This window comes from Wickerhamomyces ciferrii, contig 00328, assembly GCF_000313485.1.
Source record: "Wickerhamomyces ciferrii WGS project CAIF00000000 data, strain NRRL Y-1031 F-60-10, contig 00328, whole genome shotgun sequence".
NCBI classification, from domain to species: Eukaryota; Fungi; Ascomycota; class Saccharomycetes; order Phaffomycetales; family Wickerhamomycetaceae; genus Hansenula; species Hansenula ciferrii.
Window position 1 is genome coordinate 1 of NW_011887412.1, and position 14,478 is coordinate 14,478.

A 14,478-nucleotide genomic window follows, 5' to 3' on the forward strand; every position below is an offset into this window, starting at 1 on the left:
TTTTTTAGTATTTTTCAAATTTTGAAATTGTCAGTCTTTTAAATTTTATTTTTAATTTAAAATTAATAAATTCTCTAAAATATAAAAAATTAAAAATTACAAAAAAACTCGCTTTTTGTATTAAATAGGACATAGATATGATTTTCACAGCCGTCTTTTATGCCTCCCAAAATTTGGTTCCAGTATTTCTTTTGGGTGGAGTGCAATGGGCTGTTCATGTTTTGCAATTTTGTATGTAAATTCCATTTTCCGGGGTTATCCTTTTATTTCCTTGTTTAAGCGCTGGGATGTTAGGGTATTTTTACCCAACTTCAAAATTGGTTGGGTATTTTTACCCAATTTTCAAATTTGGGTGATATCGCGGTTAACATAGAACACAACAAATTTAATATGGTGTATAGTAAACCAAAACTCATGATTAATTTTGAATTTTCCCGCGACCAAAAAACATCACAACAAATTTATATGGTGTATCAGGCTAGTGCAACGCAGTACTGGTAGTAGGTGGTAGTATGGCTATATATCACATGGTGATTCTTATATGCTATGTTTACTGGTATAAAGGGCATTTAGCTCCATAGATGGTAGTATGTAGTTGTTTTTGTCGTATAGGGTATCTCTACTATTAGTAGTAGTATAAAGCCTACTAGCGGATTATGTTGAGCCAGCGGCCGATAAGCCGCCAGCGGTGAAAATGTGAAAAATTCATAGTACACCAAAACTCATGATTAATTTTGAATTTTCCCGCGACCAAAAAACATCACAACAAATTTATATGGTGTATTAAGCAAATGCAATGTAATACTAGTAATATATAGTGACGTACCTATATTGTACATGGTGGTTCTTATATGCTATGGTTAGATATCTACATGTTATATAGCTATATTCATGATAGTATGTAGTTGTATTTGTCATACACCAAATGTCATCTTCTAATTTGAGCTATATCACTATCAAAATAATACATGGTGTATAGTACACCAAATCTCATGATAAAATTTGAATTTTCCCGCGACCAAAAAACATCACAACAAATTTATATGGTGTATTAAGCAAATGCAATGTAATACTAGTAATAGATAGTGGTGTACCTGTATTATTCATGGTGGTTCTTATATGCTATGCTTAGTGATATAAATGGCATTTAGCTCCATACATGGTAGTATGTAGTTGTTTTTGTCGTATAAGGTATCTTTACTATTAGTAGCAGTATATGGCCGGCTAGCAGATTGTAATGAGCCAGCGAGTTTAAATCCGCCAGCAGGAAAACTGTTGAAAAAGTTAGGGGGTAACTATAAATCCGAACCAAAAAAACCCATAGTTCACCAAATGTCATGATTAAATTTGATTTTTCCCGCGACCAAAAAACATCACAACCAAAAACTCTAGTACGTATCATGTTGGTGAAATATATGAAACTTGGAGTGTTTATATTTAACCTGGATGTTCCTTCACTTATAGATTGAGCCACAGAATCTTTATAAGGCTTTATGTATGGTATTAGGTTGTCGTCTATGGTATAAATTGTCATTATTAACGTTCTAGAAGTGCTTCACCTACTTGTGAGGTATTTTCAGCTGGAGAGGAATTGGATGCTAGCGTTAAATCTATTGAAAAGGCTCAGGTACTATTAAACACATACTGAATAATCGGTTTTCAGCGGAGAATTTAAAAGATTACACCGTGGACATGCCTAATACTTCCTTTTGCTGTGTAGTGCTTAATAGTTTACATATAAGTACTATACTTAAGGGAAATGACAATTACATGTTTGTTTGTGGTAATAATAATGCTGTTTATTCACTTATAACTGTCGTTGTATCATAGTCTTTAACTGTCACATCACTTCGACAATCTTCAGCTTCTTCCAAATCCTTTTCAAGCTGTATAAATAAGCCATCAAATAGTGGTTCGTCTTTATATTTTCTCTTTAAATCGTCAAGTATTGTCATTGAGTTTTCAAGACGCTCAATTGGAACTGCATGTAATGTAGTTTTCCTAGCCATTGTTCTAAATCTCATCTCATACTCTTGATTACCTTGTAAGCTGTCATCCGACTCTTCCTCTGGTGGTGATGATGGGGGTAAACTATCTTTTACTCTTACTCTGTCACACTTGGGATTCAAAATCTTAATATCACACTCATATTTATTTCTATTCTTTTGTTTATTCATTGTTAGTTTTAGAATACTTTTCTTGCAAATGGTACATTTGGCATAACGTGTACAGCTATTCATATTCTTCATTCTAGCTTGCCTTACCTGTACTTTATTGCAATCAAAACCTTGATCAGAGTTTTCGTGTGTATCTTTGATCTTCTGGGTATTATTTATAATGTCTTTCCACTTCAAACTATCACTGAAAGTGTACAATGTTTGTTTTGTAATACCATCACTAAGTAGGTGATGAAGCAGATCTTTACTCAAAGTTTGGATGGATGTAGTGTATTCCAGTAGTTTCCCGTGGTTAATGCCAATCAAACTTTCCTTAGCCTGGGACATATTGACAGTTGGTGTTGTATATATTCTCGTACGTTAGAAGCTTATTTTCAAATATCTGAAGATTTAATATCAACTAGGAAAAAAAAAAAACCCACACAAACATGCGAAAAATCATGAACAAACTGACGCGAAAAATATTAAGTCATATCATTACATATAAATATATTGAGATATAATATATTTGATTTTGCTATATAACGTAAAAGCTGTGATTATGGATATTGGTCACGTAAGGAAAACTAGTTAAAAAATATATTAACCACTTTTACTAACTTCTTTACAGGAATACATTAAGCCCATTGCTGAGAACTATGTTTATGACATAGAACAAAAGATCATCATTGATGTTGACAAGAAAAAGGTTATCTATAGGTTCGGCTCTGTGTTTAAAAAGTTCAGGAACAAATACAGAAATAAGATTGTATCATCTTACCGTGAAGTGAATGATTTAATGGATAATTTTGAGTCTGTTTCCTCACCATATGATCAATTAGCTTTTATGAAACCTGGATATGCGGTTGGAATTTCCAGGCCTTTAGATGGGTATGCTAAACTTGAACATGTATTTATGTGTGGTGGTTGTGAATCGTTTTGTCATACACAAAAACAAACTGTGGATGGGCATATTAATTCTGGCTGTAAAGATGCTGCTGGTAATCCAATATGCTTAAAAGTCAGGGCATATGGGTTTAGAATCAAAAGTGCCAAAATGTACTTCTATTTAAGATCAGATGCTCCTGACCCTACACCAATTAGTGCTAGAAATCAAAATACGGTTCAAGGTCCTGCTATTGCTGCTGGAGCTGATGATCCCATTGTGTTTCAACCATTGAAAAAACCAGTTTTTGATGCAAATCATTTCACAACAGATCTGAGTTTCAGTGATTTGCTTCTTGTTAAGAGTGGATTTGGAATGTTGCTTGAGAACTTGAAAGAGTCGGGTATATTGAGTGGGCTGGTGTCAAAACCTTTATTTTCAAAAGCTCAAACAGTTATGATCACCAAGGCTTGTTTAACTCTTAAGGACAACTGGGTAAAATTTGGTTATATACATACACAGTTACCGTTTTTAACAACCTCTGATGATTCATCATTTATCAGAAATCCAGATTCAGATAGATCAAAATCATCACACATTGAAAGGTTTATTGTCTTCATTCGAACTTTTTTAATTATGGGGTCCTACGAAGCTTACTCAAAAGATTTCAGTGATTCACAAAACGATAACTTTGAGATGATCCACACTGTTTTGGAAAGAAACGAACACAATGTTGATGATCATGACGTTAATTTATTTGCTAAAGCGTTTGCTGACTTTATTTTTGAATCATGTTCAATGGAGTCAAGCTCCAAACTTTTAATTGATGCCCCATTGGTTCATACTGCTGGTTATGTCTCTACTGGTAATGGTTCACTTGATGGTCCTGAATTTGTTGTCAGCGTCAAACCTGAGAGCAGAATTCAAATATATGATGCTGTTAGCTTTTTTTACAAAGTTGCCCTTGGAACAGCGTTTAATGGCTCAGATCATGCCTCGTTTGTAAGTCTCGATAATTACATAGCTAAAAGAGATCATGTTAGTCGACTTTTATCTTTTCTAGACGATCGAAAAAAGGCTAGAACAGTAAGGGATAATCTCCATTCTCATAGATCCATAACTTATTTGGATGAATCTGGTGACAATATTCTCATTGATAATGCTGTGTTCAGAAAGGACTATTTTCCAAAACTATACCAAGGAGGTATTGATATGTTTATCAAGAAGCTGAATGATTTTGGTGATGCATATAATCAGCCATTTCCAGAGATCAAGAAGGTAACAGATTATTTAGATCAATTTGCTGATGCTAGTGAAGATGTATTAAACAATGATGTTGGTTTTTATTGTCTGGATAATGTTCAACAAAGGTCTGATTTAAAGATCACAAGTTGCAGTAATGAGTTATCAGCTGCTATTAAGAAGAACCCAATGAAAGTTATAAAACAACTCCAAAATATAATAAACTCCAGTATATTCAATGTCTTACTTTTTGCTGGATATGGGATATCACGGGGTAGTGAAATGAGCGAACTGAGTTTTCGAAATACGCCCGCTGCCCCTAGAGGTATATTTTATAATGGTAAACTTGCTCTTTCTAGAACCAAAACCACAGAAGTGTTAGATGCTTTTAGTTCAATCATCCGTATGATACCAGTTCAAATCAAATCATTGATTTATTATTACTTATATGTGGTTAGGGATCTTGAACTCAAGATCTCTGAGACCTACCTTAGTGATGCTTATAATGGATTAGATGGTGGTTTGTCCTCTGGAGATGATGTTACTGGTATCAATGACATATTAGATTCACAAGGTGCCATGAACTTTGATAAATCTGCAAAATTAAAGCCACATCAAGTACTTAACTTCTTTGTATTTGCTGATGGATTTACCAAATTTTCTTACAATAAGGTATCATCATTGTTTAAAACTTACTTAGATGCTATTCTAGGCCCAAATAGATTAACTTTGACAACTTTTAGACATGTTGGTATTCATTTTCAAAGAGACATATTGTACAAAGATCATGAATTATGTACCAAAATCAATTCAATAACACCTGTGGAAATGAGCAGTGGTCATTCGGTTAGAACTGGTGTTGAAGTTTATGCTCAACAGGATTCCATCACAGGACCCAGAACTTTTGATAATAGAATCTTATCTATTTTGGGGAAAAAATGGCAATTGGTTTTAGAAGGTAAAGCTGAAATAATGAATCAAGAACATGCTGTTTCACTAGATGGTGCTAATCTAAATTTTACTTCACCAACAACTTTAAATCTATGGACTCTCTTGAAACAATTATTTGGTTCAAATTTTGATTTCTTTGATCAAAGTCAAGAGACATCAACAAAGCTTGGATTAGCTACCAATGAAAGTTTGTTGCTCAATAAGCGTACTGGTGCAGGTAAAACGATTATGAGCTTAGCACCATTTCTTACCAAATCTATGTTGTTTCACAAGCTAAAGAATAGAGACAAAAATTTAGTGAAACCAATATTAATTGTGGTAATACCCTTTGTTGGTTTGTGCAATCAATACCAAAATCAATTGAAAGAATTCAAACCACTTTTGCATAATGATTTTACTTTTGGTGTATATAAAGATGGTGTCAGTGAACAGACTCTAAGATCATGGGATGTTGTGCTGGTACAGCTTGAAAACGGTGCTAGAGAAACATTTGTTCAGTTCGTACACAAATATGAGTCTCCAAGCTTTTACAACGGTAGGTGGTATCATATAGATCGTATCATTTTTGATGAAATACACCAAATTATATATGCTGATAGTTACCGTCATCAAAGTATTGCAAACATCAATTCACTAATCAAAGATGTGAATATCCCTTTAACTTTATTATCTGGTTCTTTGCTACAAAGGGATTTTCCTCAAATCTTACAAAAGTTAAATCGTGTAGACATAAAAACAACTCGAGAATCTTTAGATGATTCAATCCACCCATCAAGGCTAATGAACATAATAAAAGATAAAGAATGGATCAGATCAAATATCACAATTCATACGAAATTTTGTGAAAATAACAATGAGTTGAATGATGTTGTCAAAGATTTTCATAATAAATTCGCTAACGTTCATGAAAAGCTAATTGTTTTTATGAACAACAAACATAAATTAGCAAATTTAAAATGTTTATTAGATGATGAGTCGGTAAATGAGTTTAATGGAGAAATGTCACATGAAGAGAAAATTAAGGTTCAACAAGATTTTGGTACAGGTAAATGCAAAACGTTACTATCAACTATTGCTGGTAATAATGGTCTTAGTTTCAATAATGTCACAAAAATTATTATTATAGGTAATATTGGGAGTATTGAATCAATCCAAGCTCTTGGCCGTGGTGCAAGATCACCAAAAGAAACATGTTCAGTTTTGTTTTTGGATTTAGCAGAAAATATCGAGGCAATATATAAAGACTTGGATGATCTTCCTAAACAAATTTATACAGATACGGTTTTATCAAAAATTGATTTGTCATTTTATAAAATGATTTATGGATCAGGTAACTCACAATTAATTAAAGATAATATCAATGAATTCATTAATGTACCAGTTAAACCTGGTGAAATTTGGCAGTTTGGATTAAAATTTGTTAAACCAGCTCCTTCCATACAACAAAACGTTTTTTTTGCTAATAAAAAACAAAAGATCAATCTGGTTCAATCAAAATCCATTAGTTCTGTTACAGCTGCTGCTTCACCTGATGTTTCAAGGCAAGTTATCTTAAAACATAAACCTCGTCCTGCTGCTGCTCCTGTTTTAATTTCCAAAGAAGACGATCTTAAAATTAAAAAATTTAAAAAATGGCTTATTCAACCAAGCACAATAGAAAAAATGAAAGTTTTGGAAATGAAATCAAACATAAAGTACCTGGAGGTAGTAAGCTTAATCAAAGCAAGAGAGTACGATGTTTCGTGTAATTCTTGTTCATCACGTTTTCATCCTAAAGGTTCAACTTGTAATTTCCTTGAAGTTTTACCACCCCTAACTGAGGTGATTTATATGTTGAAAGGTCCAGATACGTGTGTTCGTGTGTTCAATGAAGGTAGAACCGAATTGTTTTTGGATGTTTTCGATAAACAGTTTGATGTTATTAGCAAAACATTACAAGCCCATTATGATAATCTCAAAGCGTTTAGGGAATTAAGAAAAACATACATTACCTCTGGTATTCCATGGTTCAAGCTTTACAAAGAAAAACATACAAATACAAGACTTGGTTCTCGTATAGCATGTCTAGATGAGGAGCCATTACAGTTTAATAGTTTATTTTTCCAAGCTTTTATGGATAAGGTAAAGGTAATAATGAGTTACTACACTAAACAGGGTATGTTTGGAAAGCATCAAATTTGCTATGAGTGTGGTTTTATTGAAAAGTATGAGATAGAATCTGGTTACAAAGAGTGCTCAGAGTATCCAGAAGGTCCAACTCATCACAAAAGAATTTATGCTTTATATATGCATTTTATCCAGAAGCACAACCAAACTACCATTTTGAAGTCTTGTTTTAATCAAGAAATCTTTAAGAAACATCTGAGTGATATTGAGTCAAACATGAAGTTAGGTCCTGTGTTCTTCATATACGCCATGTTGAAACCATTTATTGTTCAAAAAGAGTGTCCCCAAAAGAATGATCAATTAAAAGCTGTTCCATTTTACATGATTTTAGTTATTGAATTGGTGAACAAAAGAAAGAACTTCTTGTTTTAATTCCAATCAAGGCCTAATGAATATAACCTTGTTTTGCCATTATGCGCTTAGCGTGTGTATTTTAATAATGTATGATATATTATAAACGTTTTGTAGTTGATTAACAACTTATTTAAAGAACACGATTATGTTGAGCCAGCGGCCGAAATGCCGCCAGCAGAGAAAATTGTGAAAAATCTAGGGGGTAACTATAAATCCGAACCAAAAAAAATCATAGCTCACCAAATCTCATGATTAATTTTGAATTTTCCCGCGACCAAAAATCATCACAACAAATCTCATGATTAAATTTGAATTTTCCCGCGACCAAAAATCATCACAACAAATCTATATGGTGTATTAGGCTAGTGCAATGCAATACTAGTAATAGATAGTGGTGTACCTATATTGCTCATGGTGGTTCTTATATGCTATGTTTACTAATATAAAGGGCATTTAGCTCTATAGATGGTAGTATGTAGTTGTTTTTGTCGTATAGGGTATCTCTACTATTAGTAGTAGTATAAAGCCTGCTAGCGGATTATGTTGAGCCAGCGGCCGATACGCCGCCAGCGGAGGAAAATGTGAAAAATACACAGCTCACCAAATCTCATGATTAATTTTGAATTTTTCCGCGACCAAAAAACATCACAACAAATTTATATGGTTTATTAGGCCAGTGCAACGCAGTTCTGATAGTAGATGGTGGTATGGTTATATAGGATATGGTTATTCTTTTGTGCTATGTTTAGCAATATAAATGGCATTTAGCTCTATTTGGGGGTAGTACGTAGTTGTATTTGGTGTATACTGTTACTCGTCCTACTTTAGCGATGTTAAGCCTACTAGCGGATTATGTTGAGCCAGCGGCCGATACGCCGCCAGCGGAGAAAATTGTGAAAACTTTAGGGGGTTAAAGGTAGTTTATAAATGGAATATATTTTTCCAGTGCTTGAAATTACATTGTGTTTAATGTTAAACTCACAAATATCCATTTACGTTACTATGTATATTGGTTATATATCAATTCTATCCATAACAAATGAGACATGCTTGCGGCTGATATTACGGTATTCTTCTTTCAATAATTTGTAAATATTTTCCCTTTTCACATTCTTTGTATTTTCAATTTTTTGCAAAATAATAGAAACAATCTCATCTGGAGGTGCGATTATTTTATCATGGAAGGTTATGTTTGGTTTTGTTTCTGGTGCTTGTTTTTTCTTTTCTAGTCCCGATTTGACAAGCTTTTTTATGGTATTGTCATAACGTCTATTTATTTGATTTATGTCATGTATCACAGTTGGAGTGGATTTTATTCTTTCTTCCCTATAATTAACTCTGGTTGTTCTCAATAGTGTTTTTATGTTATCATCAGTTACTTGTAGCTCTTGATCAAAAACTTTATTAAGAAAGTTTCTTTCAAAAACTGTAATTTTGTTTCTTCCTTTTTTATGTTGATTTTTGAAGAACATTTCAAGAAATATTTCTTTTATTGCATCTAGTTTTGACTGTTTTGTTTTTATGATATTATTTGTATTGCTGGATAGAAAAACTGATGCATCTATCTCCTCAAAATCATCATCTTCTTCATCTTCTTCATCTTTTGACTTATCTTTTGGCTTATGTTCTTCAACCGATAATCTCTGAATTCCCAGTTTTTTGAGCTCCTCTTGGACATGTTCCTTTAACATTAACCTCCATTTTGTAAATAATCCTTGGGTTTCTTGCGTTCTAGATAGTTGAATTAGGTCTTCAATATTTCCTTTGCTTTCTATTAGTTGTTTTATGTGATTTATGGTGAATGCCCCACAGCTAAAGCCATCGTGTTGTTTGGCGAGACAAATGTATTTTGTATTGTAAATTCTCATGAGATCCATAGTTCCGTTCCTCAAAGTTGATGCTTTTATATTCATCACCATATCTTGAATAATGTTTTCTTGTTTTTCTGAAATTTTTGAAACTTGAGACATACTATCAACTATGGAAACTGTAGATTGGAATTCACCACCAAATAATGATATTTCAACTTTTCCCATTACCCAATGAATCATATTTAGATTTATAGGTAGGAGGATTTGCATATTTCCTAAATTTGTTAATTTACAAATCATACCATAAGGGGGTGACAAAGTGACTGGAGAAGAGGACGGTAATGGTGGAAGAACAACTGTTAAAAAACTTTCACTGGTCATTAATTCTTTACCATCAGATTCATCTGATACCAAATGAGCATTTGTTGTGAATGAACTGATGTGGGTATTTAAAAGCAGTTTAAGATGATCATCACAATACCAACTCTTTTCGTCAATTTTGTTGATGCTCTTGAGGGAGTAATCAACTAACTCATTTCCTAGCCACTTTGAAAAAATTATATGATTCTTGTTAGACATGTTGAATATATCTTAATATTAGACAAATAGCTTTGAAGAAACCGGCTTGTATTATGTTTTTTATTCTCATGATTAAATTTGAATTTTCCCGCGACCAAAAAACATCACAACAAATTCATATGGTGTTTTAGGCAAGCGCAACGCAATACTAGTAATAGATAGTGGCGTACCTATATTGTACATGGTGGCTCTTATATGCTATGTTTAGCGATATAAATGGCATTTAGCTCTATTTGGGGGGGGGGGGGGTAGTATGTAGTTGTATTTGGTGTATAGGGTATCTCTACTATTATTAGCCTACTAGCGGATTATGTTGAGCCAGCGGCCGATATGCCGCCAGCGGAGTAACTTGTGAAAAATTTAGGGGGTAACTTTAAATCCGCACCAAAAAATTCATAGTACACCAAAACTCATGATTAATTTTGAATTTTCCCGCGACCAAAAATCATCACAACAAATTTATATGGTGTATTAGGCTAGTGCAACGCAGTTCTGATAGTAGATGGTGGTGTGGCTATATATGACATGGTGATTCTTATGTGCTATGTTTAGTGATATAAATGACATACAGCTCAATTAGGAGTAGTACGTAGTTGTATTTGGTGTATAGGGTATCTCTACTATTATTAGCCTACTAGCGGATTATGTTGAGCCAGCGGCCGATATGCCGCCAGCGGAGAAATTTCTGAAAACTTCAGGGGTAACTATAACACTTATAACGAGAATTCGCGGATTTTGTATGGGGAATTTTTTTTTTACTAACAAAAAATTTCGTTTTTTTGAAAATTTTGAAAATTTCATGAAAATCAAATCCTTAACTATGGGGAGTTTTCATTTTTCTCAAATTTCGATGGGAGTTTGAAAAAATCTCCGTCTAGCGAAATCGAGCTCTGCCTAAAATCTGAGAATCGCTGGGAGGTTTAGAAGGAAAAAAATTATTTGTCCAAAATCCTTCAGCAGCTAGGCCGTAATTACACTAGTGTAGTGAAATTTCTGTCCCACTAAAGCTTAATCTCGAGAATCGTTAAAAATATTTTGTCTGTTGACGTCCATTGAAAAATTAATGATTTTTAACATATGTACATATACTGCAATTTTATAAATAATCAAGCTATAATACCATCAGTCATTTAAATCATCCATGATGAATGTCGTGACTAGTGATAATACAGAGCGGCAAAATCAAAGAAAACTCCAAGACCTAGGACATATACCAGATGAAGCTAACGTGAAACGAGATCATTCAGCTAAAACCATTACATTAAATCAAACCCAACCAGAAATAATTAAAGCATTATTAAATATACAACAAAGTGAACCCAATGAAATCACAAGTGGTAACATGGAGTGCAATATTAATCACTTCTATGAAACATGTAAAGCAGCAGCATTAGCAATTGCTTACTTCAAAGATATAAAGATAATTCAAAATAAGTCACTTATGTGGTCAATATTTGGTCCAGATGAAGATAATAACCAGGAACTGAATACAATAATCAAGTTCATAAGAAAGAAGAATCCTTCATTGTTCTACTGGAGAATTCAAAACAAAGATGAAATTCATCCAAATTCCAGTCTGGTTATCAAACTTACAATTCAACAAATGTTAACAAAAATTAAAAGAGTTATTTTTGACTTTACAAGAAATAATGTCATTGATAGAATCAATGAAGATAATCAATATTCAAGCGTTGGATATACATTACTTGACGTTCCTTATTCACCATTTTTAGAGAATTTTAACTCGTTTGAATTTTTATCTAGAGAAAGAGTTATTGAAAAAAGGAAAAACCAAAAGGCAGAATACATTGTCATCAACCAAGATAATATAAAATCAAGTTTTAGATCCAAACTTAAAACAATAATATCACAACGTATAAAGGTTAAAGAGTTTTTGGGTGATCTCTCAAACAAGTTAAATTGGGACTTCAATTCTTTCACTGATACAATATTACAAGCTGAAACCGTTTATGATCAAGAGAATATGGATGGTACAGATATTTTGAATAATAAAATAGGTAAAAATAGTCTTACAAGTGAATCAGATCATGCTAAATATATTAATAATTTTAAAAGTTTACTAAATAGACCAATGAAGGAAACTTTGGCTAAGAAAATTTATGGTGATGAAATTAGATTCAAAAGACCAAGATCTGAAGGTACAGAATCTGATTCTGATGCTGATTCTGATGCTGAATTTGACGTTGCAATTAATAACACAGAACAAGTGAATTATCAAAACGCTGCTGATCCTCAAAGGTTTTATGATGATGATGATGAATTAAATGAAGAATTCATAGACGAAATAGAAGATCAATTAAGAAATGCTGGTGATGTATCATCAAGTACAATTAGATTTAGTGGTACTTCTGCAGCCAATCTTGTCAAAGCACTTCAAGAAGAAATATGCCAAAATTTTGAAAATCCTTCAGAAATGTTCAAATTTAATTATATATCAAAGTTTGGGTTTGGTAAATTTACAAAGATGGTTGCAGACAGAATAGTAGGTGATTTTGATGTTGTTAAATTAACTGAAAATGGTGATCCAGCTGTTGAAATTCAAGATGGTATTGGTTATGATGAAGTTTTAGATGAATTTAAATTAGAAAGATTAAAAATCTTAAAATCTTTATCAACAATTACTCGCCCTGTAGAAAACTATTTAGAACGCGCAATATCTTCAAGGATCAAGCATAAGCTGTTATTTAGAGTTTACATATGTAAACATAAATGCAGTTCAAGCTATCGGTCTGAAGTGTGTGATGATAATATGTTTAAATGCAGGGTCTGTGGTACAATAAATTTCAAATCTGATGCTGATAATTATTTATATTCTTCACCACGGTTATATTTTAGTTCATTGTTCCAAAATGTCGAATTGAGATCACGTATTCAAAGATTTCATGAAGAATTCAATAATTTTGATGATTTATATGCTGGTTTTCATAATAGTGATGTTGTTGATAAGCTAAAAACTATACATAGAGGCGGTGAATTTTCCAATGGTGAGACTTTTCATTCAGAAAGTAAGTATTTTGACCCTAATGATTTGAATTTAACATTATTTTTAGCATTAGATGGCGTTTCGCTTGATTCTCGTAATTCTACCTGGCCGATTATTCTCAACATCCTCGACCTTATGAATGAAGGTAACTCTACAGATTCAGAGGTAAGGGTGATGAGTTTGCCATGGTTTCAATTACCTGATGTTAGCAAATTCCAGAGTAATGATTTCCTCTCAATATTGATGGATGATTTGCTCGATATGGAATCGAACGGTCTATATGTTAATGATATATTAAATGATAATAAATTAGTTAAGATTACAGTAACGTTTTTAGGCGTTGCAGGTGATTTGCCTGCAATTAGTAAAGTGTATAGTACACTCGGCTCCAGGGCACTCTCTGGATGCCGTTGCTGTAGTTGCTATCCAAGGTTAACAGTTACAGAAGAAGGTCAAATTGAATGTTTGAATAAATTTCAAGTAGAAAATGGGTTGTTTAATGAGATCACTGATATGGACCTTTTGACAGAAAAATTACAAGAAATGGATAAAAATCGTGCAAAGTTTAAGCAGAGAGGATACTTTACAGATGGTTTTGTTGGATTACCATTAAAGGATGAGATATATAGAAACAAAGTTGAAGAAATTTTATACAAGGATTCAAGCCTTTCAAGTGTTTTAGGGTTTAGGGAAGTTCCATCATTATTAAAGTATAGCAACTCAGTGGTAAACTCATTTTCAACATTGATTGACAGTATGCATAACCTTGAGACTTTGTCTCTTAAATTGATAGATTTAATCTTTGGTGCTGGTCGTTTTTATGCAAATGTTGGTGATTTTCCATCACGTATCAAATTGTGTAATAGAATTGATAACCTGAATTTTGTTTCCATAATGGGTGAAAGCTTCACTTCCAAAGATATCCTAAACCACCTCAAGGCGGAACAACTTTTAACACTGTTTACCATATTGCCACCATTATTATATGACCTAAACTTCACAGTTGAATTTAAGACGTTAATATTTCAATTTTCATTGGTGATCCAATTACTTTTTTCCCGTTATATAACCAAAGAATTTTTGTCCAGATCAGAGGCGTTGGTGGTTAGTTTTGTTTCAAACTTTGAAGCATTTGTGGATCAATTGGTATTGTCTGAGGGAGATGAAAGTCTTTTTTCTTTAGTTAGTATCTTTTTGCATGAGTTAGTGCACTTGCCTTATTTAATTTCAACTTACGGGCCTGTTGCCAACTATATGTGCTTCAAAAATGAACGCCATGTAGGCTCAGTGAAAAGATCTACTCTGGGTGGTGTCTGGGTGGTGTCTGGG

General features: G+C 33.1%; 3 protein-coding genes across 3 annotated transcripts; 1 reads left to right on the forward strand and 2 right to left on the reverse strand.

The window, feature by feature from the left end:
* Window positions 1-1,799: 1,799 nt before the first annotated feature.
* On the reverse strand, window positions 1,800-2,504 carry BN7_6726 (uncharacterized protein; the record flags this gene model as incomplete). Its single annotated transcript, XM_011272724.1, has 1 exon — window positions 1,800-2,504. One exon carries the CDS (start codon window positions 2,502-2,504, stop codon window positions 1,800-1,802), a length of 705 nt encoding a protein of 234 aa, XP_011271026.1.
* A 214-nt stretch (window positions 2,505-2,718) lies between these two features.
* BN7_6727 (ATP-dependent RNA helicase) lies at window positions 2,719-7,773 on the forward strand (the record flags this gene model as incomplete). Its single annotated transcript, XM_011272725.1, has 2 exons — window positions 2,719-2,733; window positions 2,800-7,773. The coding sequence occupies 2 exons, from the start codon at window positions 2,719-2,721 to the stop codon at window positions 7,771-7,773; spliced, it is 4,989 nt and encodes a 1,662-aa protein (XP_011271027.1).
* A 995-nt stretch (window positions 7,774-8,768) lies between these two features.
* BN7_6728 (uncharacterized protein) lies at window positions 8,769-10,145 on the reverse strand (the record flags this gene model as incomplete). Its single annotated transcript, XM_011272726.1, has 1 exon — window positions 8,769-10,145. One exon carries the CDS (start codon window positions 10,143-10,145, stop codon window positions 8,769-8,771), a length of 1,377 nt encoding a protein of 458 aa, XP_011271028.1.
* Window positions 10,146-14,478: the final 4,333 nt, after the last annotated feature.